This window comes from Naumovozyma castellii, chromosome 8 (genome assembly GCF_000237345.1).
Source record: "Naumovozyma castellii chromosome 8, complete genome".
Classification (NCBI taxonomy): domain Eukaryota; kingdom Fungi; phylum Ascomycota; class Saccharomycetes; order Saccharomycetales; family Saccharomycetaceae; genus Naumovozyma; species Naumovozyma castellii.
The window spans coordinates 122,128-140,411 of record NC_016498.1 but is presented as its reverse complement, the minus strand read 5'-3'; the positions used below and the strand labels follow the sequence as shown (position 1 = coordinate 140,411).

General features: G+C 37.7%; 9 protein-coding genes across 9 annotated transcripts; 4 read left to right on the top strand and 5 right to left on the bottom strand.

Annotated features, from left to right (window-relative positions):
* Positions 1–156: 156 nt before the first annotated feature.
* ULS1 (translocase ULS1) lies at positions 157–4,929 on the bottom strand (the record flags this gene model as incomplete). Its single annotated transcript, XM_003677689.1, has 1 exon — positions 157–4,929. The coding sequence occupies one exon, from the start codon at positions 4,927–4,929 to the stop codon at positions 157–159; it is 4,773 nt and encodes a 1,590-aa protein (XP_003677737.1).
* A 330-nt stretch (positions 4,930–5,259) lies between these two features.
* Positions 5,260–6,606, bottom strand: NCAS0H00760 (glycoside hydrolase family 5 protein; the record flags this gene model as incomplete). The annotated part of the gene is made up of 1 exon (XM_003677688.1): positions 5,260–6,606. The coding sequence occupies one exon, from the start codon at positions 6,604–6,606 to the stop codon at positions 5,260–5,262; it is 1,347 nt and encodes a 448-aa protein (XP_003677736.1).
* A 776-nt stretch (positions 6,607–7,382) lies between these two features.
* CRR1 (putative glycosylase) lies at positions 7,383–8,639 on the top strand (the record flags this gene model as incomplete). Its single annotated transcript, XM_003677687.1, has 1 exon — positions 7,383–8,639. The coding sequence occupies one exon, from the start codon at positions 7,383–7,385 to the stop codon at positions 8,637–8,639; it is 1,257 nt and encodes a 418-aa protein (XP_003677735.1).
* Positions 8,640–9,005: 366 nt separating this feature from the next.
* TUB4 (gamma-tubulin) lies at positions 9,006–10,433 on the top strand (the record flags this gene model as incomplete). Its single annotated transcript, XM_003677686.1, has 1 exon — positions 9,006–10,433. The coding sequence occupies one exon, from the start codon at positions 9,006–9,008 to the stop codon at positions 10,431–10,433; it is 1,428 nt and encodes a 475-aa protein (XP_003677734.1).
* Positions 10,434–10,632: 199 nt separating this feature from the next.
* On the top strand, positions 10,633–11,400 carry ATG38 (Atg38p; the record flags this gene model as incomplete). The annotated part of the gene is made up of 2 exons (XM_003677685.1): positions 10,633–10,650; positions 10,720–11,400. The coding sequence occupies 2 exons, from the start codon at positions 10,633–10,635 to the stop codon at positions 11,398–11,400; spliced, it is 699 nt and encodes a 232-aa protein (XP_003677733.1).
* A 153-nt stretch (positions 11,401–11,553) lies between these two features.
* Positions 11,554–12,825, bottom strand: CLB4 (B-type cyclin CLB4; the record flags this gene model as incomplete). The annotated part of the gene is made up of 1 exon (XM_003677684.1): positions 11,554–12,825. One exon carries the CDS (start codon positions 12,823–12,825, stop codon positions 11,554–11,556), a length of 1,272 nt encoding a protein of 423 aa, XP_003677732.1.
* A 345-nt stretch (positions 12,826–13,170) lies between these two features.
* Positions 13,171–14,121, top strand: PNP1 (purine-nucleoside phosphorylase; the record flags this gene model as incomplete). Its single annotated transcript, XM_003677683.1, has 1 exon — positions 13,171–14,121. The coding sequence occupies one exon, from the start codon at positions 13,171–13,173 to the stop codon at positions 14,119–14,121; it is 951 nt and encodes a 316-aa protein (XP_003677731.1).
* A 138-nt stretch (positions 14,122–14,259) lies between these two features.
* Positions 14,260–15,153, bottom strand: SEC13 (GTPase-activating protein SEC13; the record flags this gene model as incomplete). Its single annotated transcript, XM_003677682.1, has 1 exon — positions 14,260–15,153. The coding sequence occupies one exon, from the start codon at positions 15,151–15,153 to the stop codon at positions 14,260–14,262; it is 894 nt and encodes a 297-aa protein (XP_003677730.1).
* Positions 15,154–16,211: 1,058 nt separating this feature from the next.
* Positions 16,212–17,825, bottom strand: NCAS0H00690 (uncharacterized protein; the record flags this gene model as incomplete). The annotated part of the gene is made up of 1 exon (XM_003677681.1): positions 16,212–17,825. The coding sequence occupies one exon, from the start codon at positions 17,823–17,825 to the stop codon at positions 16,212–16,214; it is 1,614 nt and encodes a 537-aa protein (XP_003677729.1).
* Positions 17,826–18,284: the final 459 nt, after the last annotated feature.

Genomic DNA, 18,284 nt, shown 5'->3' with positions numbered 1-18,284 from the left:
CCTTTACTTTGTACTTGCTTGAAACCAGAATATTTTTTACGAAGAAGAAAAAGAACTCATAATAGTTTATCAATATTAATACATAAATTAAGTCCTACATATGCGCATATAAGACCTGGAAATGAACGATCATTAAAAAAGTTGAGCTCAAAGAAATCAAAGAGAATTCAAGCCGAATAAGAACCCTAGTTCTCTGGCACCTAGTCTATTAACTTCTTTCAATTTAGATGGATCCATGGCTGCATCAACCATCTCTCTTTTCTTCTCCTGCAACTCCGCAATTCTATCTTCAACCGAATCTTTAATAAATAAACGATGAACATGAACCTCTCTCGTTTGACTAATTCTATAACAACGGTCTTGGGCTTGTTCCTCTACATAAGGATTCCAAAAAGGGTCTACAATGATAACATGATTGGCACATGTTAAGGTTAATCCCGAATTACCTGCCTTCATCGAAATAAGTAAGATTCTCTCATTTGCTTGACGATAGAATTTAGTAATAACATCTGCTCTCTGTTGTGCAGTCATGGCACCAGTGTATTTCAAGTAGGGGACCTTCAATAATTTTTCCAGAAAATGTTGAAAAATATCAAAGAAAGATGTGAACTGAGAAAATATAATAATCTTTTCGGTATCTGAATTCTCAAATACTTTCTTAATTACGTCCATACATTGAATCATTTTTCGAGATGGTTCTAACTTCTCTAGATCTGTTGCTGCAACATTTCTTGCATTCTCTTTTTGTATTTGCATCTCACGTTCGAATTCATTACGAAGATCTTGCCTCGTAAACTGCTGATTAATAACTTGGTCATATAATCTATACGATACAACATCTTTTTCATTGGTCAACCTATCACATTCTTTACAAGGCATATTAATAGTACCATTATCTGTTAGCTTAGCAGTGGGAAGAGTAGATTGTTCAGAATAGAAGGGATCGATACATGCATCACACAATAAATGGCCACAACTCGTTAAAATAGATGTCGATTCGGGTTCTAACTGCTCTAGACACCAAACACACGTTGCAGAGTCCATTGAGCTTTCAATGACATTTCTCGTTCGTGGACCAATCCTCAAAATAAGTTCATACAAGCGTAACCAATCTGTATGGAAATTTTTTCCATTCGCAACTTTAGATCCTTCACTTTTCCTTTCACCAATAAGTACCAATTCAGAATGGACACATGCCTGCCTTAAACGTAACAACAACGTCAGCACACTTGAGTAATTACCCTTGGCCTTTCTTTTCAATAATCTCTCAGCTAACTTTCTATTTTTGGCCTCTAAATCAGTATAAAATTCCAATTCATCTCCCTCTAATGCAGCGGAATCAATTTCAATTTGCTTTGGAGGTAATTCTAATAGTGGTTTGCCATCTATCATATCGCTCTTAGACCTACGAAGCATGATTGCAGATAGTAACACTTGGACTTTTTTAATCGCTTGTTTTCTATCAAAATCATCATAATTACCGTTCTTTCTAAGGAAAGGTCTACCTATGTCGGCCATAAATCTTTCCTCTCTGTGATAGGGAGGAATCCTTAAAAATCTAATTAATGAGTATAATTCATCCATACTATTTTGAATCGGTGTCCCAGAGAAAACCCATCTATATGTGGCATCTAGGGAGCAACAAGCTTTCGCCGCTCTTGTCTTCTTATTTTTGATATTTTGGCCCTCATCTAGAATAATTCTATAAAACGTCGATTCGTTACAGAAGAATGGAGAAAAGTATTCATCCTTCTTTTTTAAGGAGTTCATTGCAGCAAGTTGTGGAATTGCTGGCAATTGCTTTTGATCCTTACCTAACGAGGCAGGCCAATGCTTTTTAAATTCGATGGCTAAAGTGGGGTAAGAAACCATGATAGCATCATATTCAGAAAGTTCTTTCCATGTTGCCAGCTTATCACCACCACCGTAAATGAAGGCAGAAAAGTTTGCTTCTTTCTTAATTTTAGTCTCCAATTCACCTCCCCAAACTCTCAGAACTGCAACTGGTGCTACTATTAAATTAGTCTTACAAGCCTGGTCCTTAGATCTATTAGCTAACATCAATGCAATACCTTGGACAGTTTTACCAAGACCCATATCGTCTGCTAGTAGACCACCTTTCTTTTTAGACGCTTCCACGTTAAGTAACCAGTGGAGACCGATTTTTTGATGTTTTAGTAAATTAACTGTCATATCTTCGGGAGTTAATGTTTCACCTTCACTCTCTGATTCTGTTTGTTTGACATTTTGTAATAATTCTCTAATATGTTCTTGGTCATCACCAGCAAGGATATTTGCTACCCTAAATTGGTTATCTGAATTGAAAGCATTCATGTCCCCTATACCAGAACCTCTCTGGATGTTCAAATTACCATTATTGGACATAATTCCCCAGGGGTCTTGTGACATCAAGCTATAAGGTTGACCAACCTCTGAATATGGTTCATTCTTTTGGGAATACATGGGTTGCCTTGCTAGGTCCTCACTAGTTATGGCAATCCCGTATTTTTCAAGATTCATATATAGTTTATTCATCTTTAAACCATGATCTTTCAAAGACAAAACTGCCGTACTAACCTTCCTTTTAGACTCAAACGTAAGGGGGATCCCAGCGTCAATTGATAGCCGAAGTTCTTCTAAGACTTTTAAGGAATCATAAATTTTAAATTTTACATCGGGAGGTCTATTCGAATTGGCAACCAGTTCTCTTGCCACTTGAAGACTTTTGAAATATTGTGCTCGCTTATCGACTGCCAGAATGTTTTGCTTCAAATAGTGGACACCATAATCTTGTAGCGTTTCAAAAACGATGGGCATCTTTACACCATTGGCGAAAAGCAGCTCCGCCGCTTCTCTTACTTTTGTTCTCAATTCTCGAGAGATGAATTTGTTAGCTTCAAAATATTCTTTGTAGCTCCTCAATAAGTCTAAGTTTGAATACAGCATCCGCTTGATGAATTCTGTTCGAGAAGAATTCTTAGCAAGTAAGGCCTTTGCAGTGTCTAACGACTTTATAAATAAGTCCGGTCCAACTTTCTTTGCCATCTGAATTTTATTCTGCAATTCCGGTTCAGTGGGTTTGTTAGATCTTGGAACGTTCAAGTCACTTAGTTTTCGATCTAGTTCCCTGTTAAGCTCCAGGAATGTTGATGAGCTTAAAGTTCCCGATTTCAGCATAGCTTCCAAATCTGATTTTTCTTTTAAAATATTTCGTCTTTCAGTAACAATCTCTCCAGTTTGGCTGTTTCTGTTCGTAATTTCTAAATTTTTCTTTAAAAGTGGTAACGCCTCTTCTTTCTTCCTTTCAAAGTTGTTAAATTTCTCGTGATTAACTTTGATTTTGCCGACAATTAGGTCTAGTTTGTCTTTTGTCTGCTCTCTTTTCTTCCTTATTATGATTAGATTTCTTTTGGCTTCTTCCAGTATAATCTTTTTTGTTGGACTGATGTTTCCATTACCAACGTTCATGGATTTGCTTATCAAGTTTATTTTATCTTCGACTTCTCGTACATTCTTTTCTCTCATATCCAACCGTTTTCTCAGTATGGCGCCAGTATCTTGGGTTGCTTTTAATTGCTTTAAAAGCTCCCCCTCCCTCTTATTTATTGTATTGACATTTTGAAAGTAGAGTTCCTCTGTCATCGGCTGATTGTAATCTATTTTTGGGAAATCTGTGTTGGAGCTCGTTACATTGGATAAATCACCATTACTTTGAGTGTGTTCTTTCTTGAAGTGTTTATTTAGGGAAGTTACGTTCTTATTCGTCATATTAGAATCTTCAGATAGATCGATTGGTTCGTTGTCATTCGGTATCTCGGTTTTCATATTTTTTTCTTGATGTTCGGTTTTAACATTATCTTTCTGGTTGCTAATCTCAGGCCTACCATTATATGTATGATTATTATCTTTTCTTTCTTCCTTTTCATCATCGTCATCACTAGACAGGATAATTATTTCATTTTTATTTATTGATTTAGGGACCAACAAGGGCAGCTGTTTCATTGGAGGAGGTATCGATTGTTTCTTAAATTGGGTATTATCCAAGCTTTCATTTAATTTCCTCTTTCTTCTCCTCTGGTCCATTCCCTTTAACGGTGAACTCACATCATCAACGCTTTCAAGTTCCATATCACTATCCGCATTAAATGCACCAGATATACCCTCGATTGATCGGAGACTCGGAAGACGTGTAGTAGATAATGATGGTAATGCTTTTGTTGGCTGATCGCTGATGTTGCTTAGAATATAGGGCCTCTTCAAGGTTTTCTTATTGATGGGAACTCCAGAAACTGGGGATGATTCTATGAGTTGCGTCTGTACGATCTCATTATCGGTTGTTCCAATAGGATCGGTTGAAAGATCACCAGTTTCATGGGTTTCTGAAAATGGTGTTGGTGAGATTATCTCTGGTGGTGATAAAACCTTGTTATCATTGTTTGTTAATGATATAATCTTGTCAGATGCATCAGTTGGATTAGCATTAACCCGCTGTGTTAATAAGGTGTTCTTTTGAGGTGTTACAAGGGTCCCATCTACTTCATCAAAAGATGAAGAGTGGTCCTCCTGATGCATTTCTATAGTTCGATCAGGAACCATATCTGACGGTATGCCAGTGCGATGATCTAGTCCGCTAGTATTACCTTCTGTTAAGTCCAAACTAGACTCCAAATCATTTGTCACATCTTGCTTCTCTTTAGGGTTCTCTGTGTTTGTTAGGACATTAGAATCATTTAGACTAGATTCATAGCTCATGTGATCAGAGATATCATCGTTACCATTAGAGATGTTGGATAGTATATTCTTGGTCGTAGGAGCCACTGAGTTAGAAGCTGAGTTTGATGTTGTGCTAGGGAATGAATGGAATACATCAAAATCGTCAGCATCTGAGTCTTCTGCCGTCAAATCGATGGTGGGCATTGCAGTGGTCATCGCTCTATGATTATGTGCCGTTCCCGTTTTATGAATGCTAGTTTAAGTTCTTTCTCTTGCTATCTGTAAACACTATGTTGGCGTGTATCTGATAAATAGATAGCTAGAGACCTGTACGTCTATATGTACGTATCTATTGTTCTTTTAATATGTAGATGTTTGTTTAAATGTTTGTTTGTTCTAAAGATTAATATTTCAAACCACGCGTCTTGATACCGCGTCAGTTAAATTAATGATAGTAGACCTTTGTTAGCTAGTTCGTTATAGTATAAAGAAAGAAAAGATTATTTAGTTATGTTATATTATAGTTTAGATACAGTTTTTTTTTGATTAATTGCTGGCACATTGGCCTGGATATTGTCTATCGGTTAGAGGTTGTGGGAATAACCCGTTGTCTATTAAGTTGGAGACACTCCATTCTAATGAAGTTTCCGCTTTGTAACACCAAATAATCCACCCACCTCTCATTTCAAATGCATCTAATTGAGCCTCTAAGTATTTTCTTGTGTTGACCTTTCTGTCTTGAGACCACGTTGTGATATCTTCATTGTTAGCGCATGAACCGATGTAATAAGAACCTACACCTGCCTTTTGGAAAGAGCCATCATAACGTGCGCCAATACCAACGCCATTTAACCATTTGGCACAATCTGTCATAGCACCTGAAAATTCACCAGTAACAGTCCAGTGAGCTTCACCTAGGGCACCGTATCCCCAAGAACATGCAGTTTGAATACGCTGTTCAATATTCATTTCCAATTCACCCGAGGAGAAAACTTGATAATGATGATGATCCAATAGAACACCGTAGTCGCCGTCTTGAACGTTCAAGAAGTCATCCCAGAAGTTGAATGGTTCAAAGGCATCGTGAATAATAATATCTTGATTTCCTTGAATTTCATTTCTTAAATAATCGTAAGCAGGCTTCAAATAATCAGATTTTAATTTGTTAACATCCATGGATGGACCCAATGGTTCATTAATCAATTCCACTCCAATGACAGTTTCCAAGAATTCGTCTTGAGAATATTTTTTCAATAAGTATTTAATAACTTTCAAAGTAACTTGTAAATTATCGTCGTTTAACATATCCACTTGATCTCTCAAACCAGAATTGTCAAACCCATTTTGTGAACCAGCAGCACCGTGCAAATCCACCCAAACTTTCAAACCATACTTGGAAGCCCATTGAATGGCTTGATCCAAATAAGCTTCTTGTTGTCCAGTAACGTATGGATCATCAGATAAAGTGTCAAAAGCCCAATAACCAATGGGGATTCTCACCAAATTGAAACCCTTTTGAGCAATATCTGAGAAATCGGATTCCGTGTAGAAAGTGGACCAATGCTTTTGTAGCCTTGTTTGAGCTTCATCGTAGCCTAGTTGTTGACAATAATGATATTCATCGACTGGAATCCCATCATCATTATATTGATTTGTTCTAAATGTTTCGAATAAAGATGGTGTAATGTATGGTTCTAGGACTAGCCACCCACCGATATTAACACCACGGATTGGAGCACCAATAGATCCATGATCGTAATCGTAATATCTTTTCTCGTTTTGTGGAGTAACAAATTGTAAGGACGTCTTGGATTTTGGTGGAACTGGTTGAGAGTTTACAAGTGTAGAGCATAATGTTGTTGCAGCCAACAACAATGTATTTAATTTTACCATTTCTCGTTGCTTTTGCTTATTTCTCGAAGGAACTGGCAGATAGTTGAGAATGCTCTGTTTGTGTTCAGATCATATTTAATATATAAGGTTTTCCTGCAGAGATGTCAACAAGTGACAAGAAAAAAATTAAAGTGAAATCATTGGGGGGCTCTAAATATAGAAGGAAGAGAGTGTGAATGGATGGGCATACGTATGTGCATCTACTTCTCCGGCAGATGACTGCTTGATTAGAGCAATTTTTTGATCCATTGCACAAATCAAAACAAAACAAAACAAAGCAAAAACAAAATAGGCAAATTCGAAAAAGAAAACCCTTCTAATAATAGCTGCTGGAACCCCCTCCGGCACAACTTAACACCAAATATTTGAGTCGGGATCTGACTCGGTGCTACAAAAAAAGCGCAGGACCAGATTCCCCGAGGTGTTTTACCCGATCAGGAAAGTTTGCTCCACTTTCTCCAGTTTCCTGAAACGGGCATAAGACCATCCCTGGTTGGTTGTGTAGCAATTACGTGTTTGTGTTCCTTCTGAAGAAGCCAAGCATTAATGATCTACAAGAAACGTAGGAAAACACTCATCAGCTGAAGGAAAATACGTCATGGGCAGAATTGTTCGTGGGAAATGAGAGGAGTATTGTAAGCTTACGTAACTAGCGATATAGTGGTGCTTTAATGAGATGGGCGGCTAAATTTGAGAAAGTAATAAGAAATACAGTTTGTTCTCCATCTCTCAGAATAGAACAAAGATAAGGTAAGAGAGTTGTAAAAAATAAAAAGATGGTAGTTCTTTTAAAGCATGTGATACCAGTGCATCTACTAATTACAAGTGTTGTTCTAGCAGAATTGTATAAGCCTAACACAAGAATAGCATGCTCTAAAGAATCACACTGTCCACCTGATTGGCCCTGTTGCTCACCATATGGCGACTGTGGTTCTGGTCCTGTATGTTTGGGAGGGTGTAACCCCAAATTATCATTTGAAGACACAGCATGTGCTCCATTACCTATTCTTTATTCGCCCGCAACTGAATTGAGATATGATCGATCAATTCCACCATCTTCTTCTAAGGATGAAGTTTTCCAACAAATGATAAATGAACATTATCCACAAGAGGCACCCTCCAATTTTGAAAAGGAAATATTGCAAAACAATAAATTACATTTGAACAGTAGAGGTATCATACATTTTACCGACTATTTAATGACAGATTCAGTAGACAAGGCAAAGGACATGCTTTCAAAGTATCAATTCCTTTATAGCGGTCCCATAAACATTGATCCACAAACAAATGATATTCAATTGAATATGCCCAAACAATCATCTGGTTCTTTAATTACTTCGGCCAAATACTTCCTATATGGGAAGTTACATGTTAGGCTTAGAGCAGCCAGGTCCATTGGTGTAGTGACAGGTCTTGTACTTATTTCACAAGTTGGGGATGAAATTGATTTTGAATTCTTAGGTGCAGAATTGAACTTTGTTCAGACAAATTACTATTCTCAAGGTGAATTGATTCATACAAATATGCAAAAATACCATATTCCGACAAATATTTGGGCTACATATCACACGTATTCCATCGATTGGAACCCGGACAGAATCTTATGGATGGTAGAAGGTCAAATAATAAGAACTTTATTTAAAAGAGATACTTGGGATCCTGTTTCAAAAAGATTTAAATATCCAGAGACCCCCATGAGATTAGAAATTGCCATTTGGCCAGGTGGAGCCGCCACAAATCCACCGGGAACAATTTCTTGGGCTGGAGGACTAATAAATTGGGACACGGCACCTGATATATTAGAAAAGGGCCAGTTCTCAGTATATGTGCAGCATGCTAATATTGTCCCTTATATTAATCCCAAAATTACCGAAAAACAAAGAGACGTCGGTACTCACCAAGGATGTTTGAAGATGTTCACATTCGCCTACGATAGCAAAAAAAATCCTCTGTATAATGAGGACTCCTTAAAATGGCATTGTTGTATAATCCCAAAGATGGCTAATTGGCGTTCTTCAGGAAAGAATATCTGAACCTGTTTCTACTCTATTGGCTAATGTTAGTTACCTTCCCAACTATACAAAATTATTTCCTTAATTCATTATAAGTTCGAGATCTTAAATAGTTAATTTAATGAACTACAGTAAAGTGGTTTTTATTTAGAAAATTTTACCTTGAATTATCTCAGTCTTTCTTGCGATAGTTTGCAAATGGCAACATATATTATCTAGTAAGTAAAAAAGAAAATATCTCGAAACTCAACTTTTCTGACGCGAAACGAGTATTTCCTTTAAAGAGCGGAAAAACATCAAAGATGGTAAATACATAACAGAAACACCATCTACAATAACCACAAACAATCGAACAGATCGAGCAAAACGTCCATTTAAGCACACATAATGGCCGGAGAAATTATAACCATACAAGTAGGTCAATGTGGTAACCATATAGGGAAGCAATTCTGGTCTCAATTGGCGGAAGAACACGGCATTGAAAGATCAGGCCAAAATAAACAACCGGACAATGACATCCAAAGAGAAGACTTCACTACTCCTTTCTTCAAGCAGAATGATGAGAACAGATACACTCCAAGAGCACTCATGCTAGACATGGAACCCAGCGCCATTACAGATCTACAAAATTACTTTCCTGGATTCTTCGATACTAGAAATTCATGGATTGTTCAGGATGAAATGGGTGCAGGGAACACATGGTCCAAAGGTTACGATTGTGGGACAGCTAATGAGGATATTTTTTTAAATATGATCGATAAAGAGATTGATGCAACTGAGAATTTCGAAGGTTTCCAGTTATTACATTCCGTTGCTGGTGGTACAGGATCAGGTCTCGGTTCAAGCTTGTTAGAAGCCATATCAGATAGATACCCAAAGAAATTCTTGTCCACATATTCGGTTTTTCCAGGAAATGAGTCGGAAGTAGTGGTTCAACCTTACAATACCATCTTAACTTTACGAAGGTTGGCTGAGAATAGTGATGCAACAGTTGTTTTTGATAATAATGCATTACTAAATCTAACTGGGAAAGTATTTAGAGATCCAAAGACAGATTATGATCATACGAACCAATTAATTGCGGCAACAATGTCATCCATAACAAATTCCATAAGATTCCCAAGCTATATGTTTTCCTCTATACCTAGCATATTTTCCACTTTGGTACCGTCACCTGATTTACATTTCCTAATGCCCTCGTTTACACCATTCACATCGGATTACGTGTCTCGTGGGAACACATATAAACAAAATAATGCATATGATGTCCTTCTAGATCTATTAGACAGTTCAAATTGGTTGGTGTCAACTAAAAGAGAGAATCCAACTTATTTTAATGTCTTTAACACAGTCATTGGTGATGTAGATCCTAATGATATAACGAGAGCCATGACGAAGATACAACAACGTGTGAATTTTGCACCTTGGGCATCTAAGATGGTACATGTAAACATGGGGAGAAGGTCGCCTTATCTGGAATCTAATTCCACTACAAATAAGAAATGCATCAATGGGATGATGTTGGCTAACTCAACATCAATTGTATCTGTCATGGATAGAGCCTGTAAAACATTTGATAAAATATTCTCCAAAAGGGCATTCCTACGGACTTTTGAAGATGGAAATTTATTTCAAAATGGACAAGAGGAATTTATTGACTCCAGAGAGGTGGTACAGAATGTCATTGATGATTATTTAGCGGCAGAGGAAGACACATATTTGGATGAAGTCCTTATCGCAGATGAGAATATGTTTGGGGAATATACCACTGCAACCAACCAGGTGGATGCTGAGGGAGATAATAACATGATATGATATGACATGACATGATGTTGTAAAATGTAGGTACGTATCTTAGTTTATAGCTTCGTAAAGATAATAAATTGTAACATTAATATAATATTTGTTCTGCCATTTTCTTGAATATTAAGGGTGCATGAAAATTTACCGCATTGCCAATATCTTGGTAGATCAGAACACTTTCTCTTGAACAAAAACGTTTGTAAACCAGGTAATGTCCTCATTGAAAGAGGTATGATTCGAGAATTTATTAGGTTGCTCCAACTATCGTACAGAATTTGTTACTAACAAACGTGTTTAGGTATATGATCTTATAAGTCAAGCGGAACTGGAGACAAGGAATGGGAACTTGAATGTTTCAATCAACAAGTATAAGAATGCACTATCAAAGACTAATTGTCTCCTTAAGATGTTGAAGAGCGAAGATGTGGAAAATGATGTTACAGATGCCATATTAATGCTTCGAAAGGATATATCAAAGACGATCTTTGAATTGGAAGATTTGGTTTCCAAGCAGAGACCGGATTCTAAAGTGGGCACTGTGAAAAATCCTACAATGTTGAGTTCACTGGCAATTAATCCCTCAATGAATGTTCTTGGATTTTCCAAGACCTGGGATAGTACTGTTAATACTAATACTAATTTAGAAAGGATCAATCCGTATAACGATCCAATTTTGAGATCCATTACAGATAAATTGCAAACAAACTTATTAAATTTGGTTAGTGATAACGTACAAGTTTTCCAAAAGGGGGATAAAGAAGAGTTTTTACAGACTATTACGTTTGCTGTGGAACAGAATTTTGATATTTTCAGAAAGGAATTGGGGTTTTATGAGCAAAAGAAATTTACAGAATACGACTCTAATTTAGAAAACGCACTTAAAGAGAATAAGAAGTTGACTAATCAAATCTCTAAGTTGAAAGAACGTTGGGACAGTTTAGTGGAAAGTGCAAGACAGAAGAAAAAACAAGTTCTTTAACGAAATACTGAATTATCCCTTGAAAATATGATGTGAATTATTTTTTTATTGCTATGTTAAATTTTTATATGTGGAGATTAATCGAATATTTAAATGATTATGTAGTCTATTGACTATTTTAATAATGATTATCATGGTAGATCTTACTTTTGATTAAACATTAATTTTCTCTTGTGCTGCACTTATCCATTTGAATACTAAAGTAGCCGATCTTTGATAACGACGACTCGAATACTTCTCACAGATAGCCTCATGAGTTGTCATAGGATCTTTACAATTATCAATTATTACACTAACTAACGGTATTAATTGATCCTTTGTAAATTCCGAATAATAGACATGCTTGGGTGACCAAGAATTGTCACCTAATATAATTTTACTCAGATAGTATGCACCAGTGGCAAGCCAACTGGCGGGGGCACCTGCTAAACTAAGGTCCATTATTGTTATTTCCAATAAATATTTTGCTAGGGTTCTAATATTGTATTCATAATCATCTGCTTTACTGATTCTTCTTAAAAAGGACATCGGTCCCGGCCATCCAATCTCATATTCTAATGAATTAATCATGAATCGTTCAGCATCTAGAATTTCCTGCTTCTCATATAGACCATCAAGGACATAAATAATGTCATTTAAAGTGGGGCAATTTATTTCTTCATATTTTGCTGCAATGAACAAAGCTGTGGCACCGACCAATTGAAATTTATTCAAAGTTACCACTTTCAAAGATAGGAATCGATCAATTAAATTCACAGTTAAATACAACGTTTCGGGCAATAATTGAAATCTTAAATGAACTTTGACAAGCCAATCAAGTAAAGTTGCTCTGAACGACCACTTCAAATGGGGTTGTAATTCCATATAATTTGGGTTGGGACTAAATTGTAGTTCTAACTTTCTCATGTATTTAAAAATATGTTTAGAATCCTCAGATACCATCATAATATCGTATGTATCGTCATCCGAGAGATCCAATGCTGTGGAGTCATAAAGTGTGTATGCATTTTTTAATTCATAATTTGAAGCGTCATCATATATAGGTAACAATGGAATCACTTCCTTTTCAGTATCTTCCTCAAAGTCATCCGACTCTACGTCTTGGTGGAGCTCTGGCTCGTCCACGTCAATATCAGCTACCTCCTCGTCTCGTATATAATTATTTTTTGGTAGAGGTTGAGAGTCCTTTGATGCTATCGATGTTCGTAGTTCTTGTTCAGTTTGATATTTATCGATGTATCTCGATGCTAAAGTAGTATAATTACTGTTCTTCTTGGTAGTTTGGTCATCAAATCTCCTATTATTGATATTGCTGGTAACATCTGTTAATGCAGCTCGACCTCGTTGGGAAGGTTTAACTTTGTTTACCGCTCCAACATTTTCATCATTGGCTATTTGAAACGGTTGTGTCATATGATTATCCATATTATAATCTATTGCTTTATCTTTTGTGGATCTGTCTTGGAATTTCGATTTAAACTCTTAGAACAGTTTCTGGCCAAAACTTCTGACAATATATGAATATGGGACCCCCGTAATAGCTTATGTCACAATCTGGACCAATTTTGAGTAAAGGGAAATATAAGTTCTACGAAAATGCAACAACTAAGTTTTCTGTATTGTTTTTGTTTTTGTTTTTGTTTTCATTCTCGTTTGCGAGCGTTTCACCAAAATATTAAAGGATCATCACGGAAGAACGAACAGCTTTAAAGGATTTCTCGAATACGGCAGTACCAGATCTAAAGGGCGAAAACCATATAAATTGACACAATGGCTGCTACTTTTGATATTGATCAACAGAGAACTCTAATCCAACAAGCTTCAGACTATTTAACCACTGTTGTTGCTAAGCACAAAGCCAATTTCTCGGATTCTTTCGAGTATCCCCGGACATTGATCATATGTGGATCCGGACTGGGTGGGATTTCTACTAAATTATCCACCATAAACCCTCCACCATTAATTATTCCGTACTCTGATATTCCTGGATTTAAAAGGAGTACAGTGCCAGGTCACTCTGGTACGCTAGTCTTCGGGAAGATGAAAGGATCTCCTGTGGTGCTTATGAATGGTAGATTACATACATACGAGGGTAATTCCGTGCTGGAGACGGTTTTTCCCATTAGAGCATTACATAATATGACTAATAACCAGATTGAACAGTTGATTGTTACTAATGCTGCAGGTGGGTTAAACCCGAAATTTAAGGCTTGCGATTTAATGTGTATCAATGATCATATTAATTTACCAGGGCTAGCCGGTTTACATCCTTTGAAAGGGCCCAATTTCGATGAAGAAGGTCCAAGGTTCTTACCTCTGAGCGATGCATACGACCTACAACTGAGAAAATTGATGTTTAAAAAATTTAAGGAACTTGGGATGGATCAAAGAAGAAGTCTTTTCGAAGGTGTTTACACATTTGCCTCTGGTCCCACTTTTGAAACCAGAGCTGAGTCTAGAATGATTCGAAACTTGGGTGGTGATACTGTTGGAATGAGTACAGTACCAGAGGTTATTGTTGCTAGACATTGCGGTTGGAAAGTTCTTGCCTTAAGTTTAGTGACAAATTGTTGCGTTGTGGACCCACCTGCAAGTGCGCTAGACGAAAATCCAACAGCTTTAGAAGCTGGAATTGCATCTCATAAGGAAGTTCTTGAAAATGGTAAGATTGCATCCGCTGATGTGGAAACGTTAATTGCTGCCATTGTTGAAGAATTATAATCTACAAACACATAAATATAATGTCATTTTTTAATTATTCAAAAGTTGTTAAATTTTATATTACCATGTATATAAGACAGATTTAAGTTTACACATGGCTTCCTAGTTAATTATTCGTTCATTACTCTGGCACATTGCTCATTGTTCAACTTCTCCTGCAGGTTCCCAATTACCTTCTAGATTTTCCTTCCAAAGTGTCACTTTATTGTCACCACCTGAAAGAGCCAAGATATTACCAGATAATGACCAACTTGCTCTCCATAAGACATCTGGGAATCTTTCCTTCTGTAATTCAGTCTTCTTCCAAGAACTATCATTATTTTCCTGAGTCCAAATGATACAAGTCTTATCTTGAGAAACACTAGCAATGTAGGAACGTAATAGAACGCTTGGAGACCATGCGACATCCCTCACCCAATCCGAATGACCTTGTAGAGTATCTTCTAGTAGATAAGTTTGGCTTTCATTATTATATTTCCAAATTTTAACTAAATTATCAGCACCCCCAGTAACAAATCTACGTGATTCTTCAGGGGACTTTGTTGGTTTATTTTCTTGTAGTGTGGCAGGAGCCCATGAAGCTGAATTGACACCAATGTTATGAGCATCAATAATAATGGGGGTCAAAGTACCATTTTCTTTAAATTCCACCACGGAGACTTTCCCATCCGAGGAAGCAGCCAATAATAGGGCCCCGTATTCGTGTGGAGCCCATTGAACTGAATTGACGGATGCAGAATGGACCGCATGACATGCAATTTGAGACCATCTACCGTTTTCCTCCTTCCAAATGAGAACTTTCCCGTCGTACGAACATGAGGCCAAGATGGTACCGAATTTTGGATGTGCCCAGTCGACTCTCCAAACTGGACCGTCATGACCTTCCAGAGTGGCTACCTCCTTGTGAGTCTCGCCCTCGACTTCGAAGATCTTGATTGTCTTGTCTGACGAGCAGGTGGCCAGTCTCTTGCCGTAGTAGTCCAGGACTGCATCATGAATCAGATCGTTGTGTGCGTTCGCTATAGCTACCATGTTTGCTTGCTCGATTGGTTCCCTTTGCGTGTTCTTGCTGTCAGAACTGTTCTAATCTACCGTTAACCATCTTGAGTGGGCAAAACAATAAACGGTGTCCTGAGCTGTTGGAAAAAAATCCCAATCGCGGCCCTTACCCGGTCAACAAAAGAAGTAGTATAACAATTAAATGAAGAGTAAAGAAACAAACTCTCTGGGTCAAATTATCATAAAATTAAAGTAAAAATATTGCTTAAAGTTATACACGTTTACAGACTAAGATATTGCCATTAATTTCTGGCCAGACATCTTTGTCTCCCCTCCCCCCGGAATAATACGCCCCTTGATTCAAACACCTGTAGGATGGGCAGAAAACCTGGTTATTGTCTTGGTGACTGTTTCCCACTCTGTTCCGGACTGTATATGAAAATCTCTTATGGAACCACCTGTATCCGTGGCCCACCTCGTGATAGTAACAGTTTTAGTCGTCTCCACCCATTGCAGATGAGATTCGAGTTCCCGAAGCCTTGTTCCCATGTTAGAATAACTGGACCACATAAATATGGCACACAGCACTAAGACACAAATGAACACTTTGGTTGCTATCGTACCACAGGGAAATTTTGGTCTTTGGTGATTATTATTTTTGGTGTCTCCACTTAGATTGCTAGCATCTGGTAAATTTCTTCCTATCATTTCTTAATATTGGTAGTGGTATATTGATTCTTTGGATGGGGGGGACAATGTCAGGAACAAATGGGACTGAAGACCCTCATTATATAGCATTTTCTGTCTATCGTTTGTTCGTTTTTCAATGGATTTTGCTTGTGCGGTGTTTCTTCGCGCGACACAGAACGCATTTTCTCTCCTCTCCTCTTTTATATCAATACGTAATTTATAAGTAGACTAATACCATTAAGGTTAGAGGGCCCCTCTTTTGCCTAGTCATTCAGCCTCTGCAGGCATGTGCAACCAACCCAGGGTTGACTGTCACTCTCGATGCATACAAAGAAGTGAATCGATAAATTAAATGATATTAAAAACTAGAAAAATAAACTAACAGTATAAACGTAAATTAACTATCCCTGGCTTGTAGGTTGCGGAGACAATAACGACGTAGAGGACATTCTAATCACGTACGTCTCCACATCACTGGAAAATGTGACCGTACTTTCCCAAGTACCTGTAGTATAATGATAACTTGTTAAGTCGATTGTCCCACCCTCGTATTCTGTCATTGTAACCGTCACGTAGGACGTCACTGTATCTATCAAGGTGGTAGTCCCCGTAGCTGGTTGACTGTCTGAATCCGTGGAATAGTAAGAAACCACTCCTGAAACAGTCATATTATCGCTAGTAAATGTCGTTGTGTAAGGAGGTGGGATAGTAAATGTGGATGAATGTGTGAGTGTGTATGTATACGTCTTTGTAGTGGTATCAATAAAGGAAAGAGTGGTTAGCTCGGGCATTCCTGAAATTGTTCCTGTTGTGGCTCCATATATCACATCTTCTACAATCAAAACATCAGAGTTTGTCATTGTCGTGTTGTAATCCATGGGTTCCGTAAAACTGGGGATACCATATGTTGTTGTCTTTGTCGTAATGGGTAAGCTACCTGAATCTACAGTGGTATAATATTCGATAACTCTGGTGACGTTACTAGAATCGTATGGTGCAATTAATGTAGTTGCTGGGGGCAATGGAGGTGGAGCAGGTGGACAAATGGCATCCCGGTCTTGATGAGGTGCAACCGCTACTTCACAACTAGAAGGTAGTGCTTGTGTAGGAGCTGAATTCAAATATACACATACCCTTGCACCAAAATCTGAAGAAGTACAGAATGCCATAAACATTAAAGAGGCATCATATCCGGTTCCAATATCAAGCAAGTAGGTTCCTGCTGTGTTTGTAATATTCAGTATACCTCCCGTTGAATCATATTCAACATCAGTGGATGAAAGGGCAGAATCGTCAGTTATTGGACCAACATTAACAACTGTTGGAGCGGAAGAACTTAAACCTCTTATAATCGGAATATTTGTTGAAGCTTGTGAGCCGTAAAATAACATAAGTGGGCTTGCATTGGCGAAATACAAAGTTTGATCAAAACCTTTGGAAAGATCAACGGAAACAGATGGTTTGGATGCATTAACATAAATACAACCTTTACCAGTTATGTTCATTGATATGTCGACAGTGATTGGGTCTAATGTGATAACCCCACCGTTGACAAAGTTGGAAGCGGTCAAGGTAAGTCTACTTGCATCAATTTCGACAAGACCTCCATTTTGTGAGGGACCATTTACTGCCAAAGACGAATTAGCTGATAAGGCAAAACTCATGTAATCAGAGTTTATAAGCTTCTCCAAAACGAGGTCACGTGGTACCGCATCTGTGTTACTGGTAATAAACATTTGTCCACCGTTGTAAAGATCACCTCCCAAAATATCCACTGAACTAATCATACCGGCACAAAAGACACCAGTATTGACTATATATGCACTAGGCTCCATGGTAATATCACTCTCGCCTCCCAAATAGGTGACACCAGCCCCTGCTTGGACAACTATTGTGTCTGCAATTGTTAAATCGGTATATGTCACGTCTCTTGTAATATCAATTTGTGCATGCACTGCTTCTGAAAGAAGAGTCATGAGCAATACATGCTTAAAATTAAAGGAAAAACCAATCATTTTGAGTGTTAATATTTTCTTTTATTCACATGTGAATGCATCAATTTGAATTAATGCAATTATGAACACACACCAAGATTAGGGAAACCTGAGAAACAGGCACTTAATATATATAGTGCAGGTCCATAAAAATTGAAGGGGAAGGGAGAGAGAGAGTGTGTGTGTGAAACCGCTGACCTATGGTTACGTGCAAAAATGGGCCCATTAAAGTCGGATGTAGATCTTTTGAGGTGACAATTGTTTTTCTTGGCAATATTATTGTAATTTAAACCTTGGTCTTCAATTATACCGTTTTTCTTCCACGGGGCTTTCTGAGGACAGATCTTGGCCATCCCTTTTGGGGAGTGTTTTCCTGTTCGTGTCTGAAATGCCATTAAATACTGCCCAGAACATCGCGTATGAAAACGCGTGGCATTCTCGAAGGGATTTCCCAACTGGAAAATCCAAAAATTTTGGAAT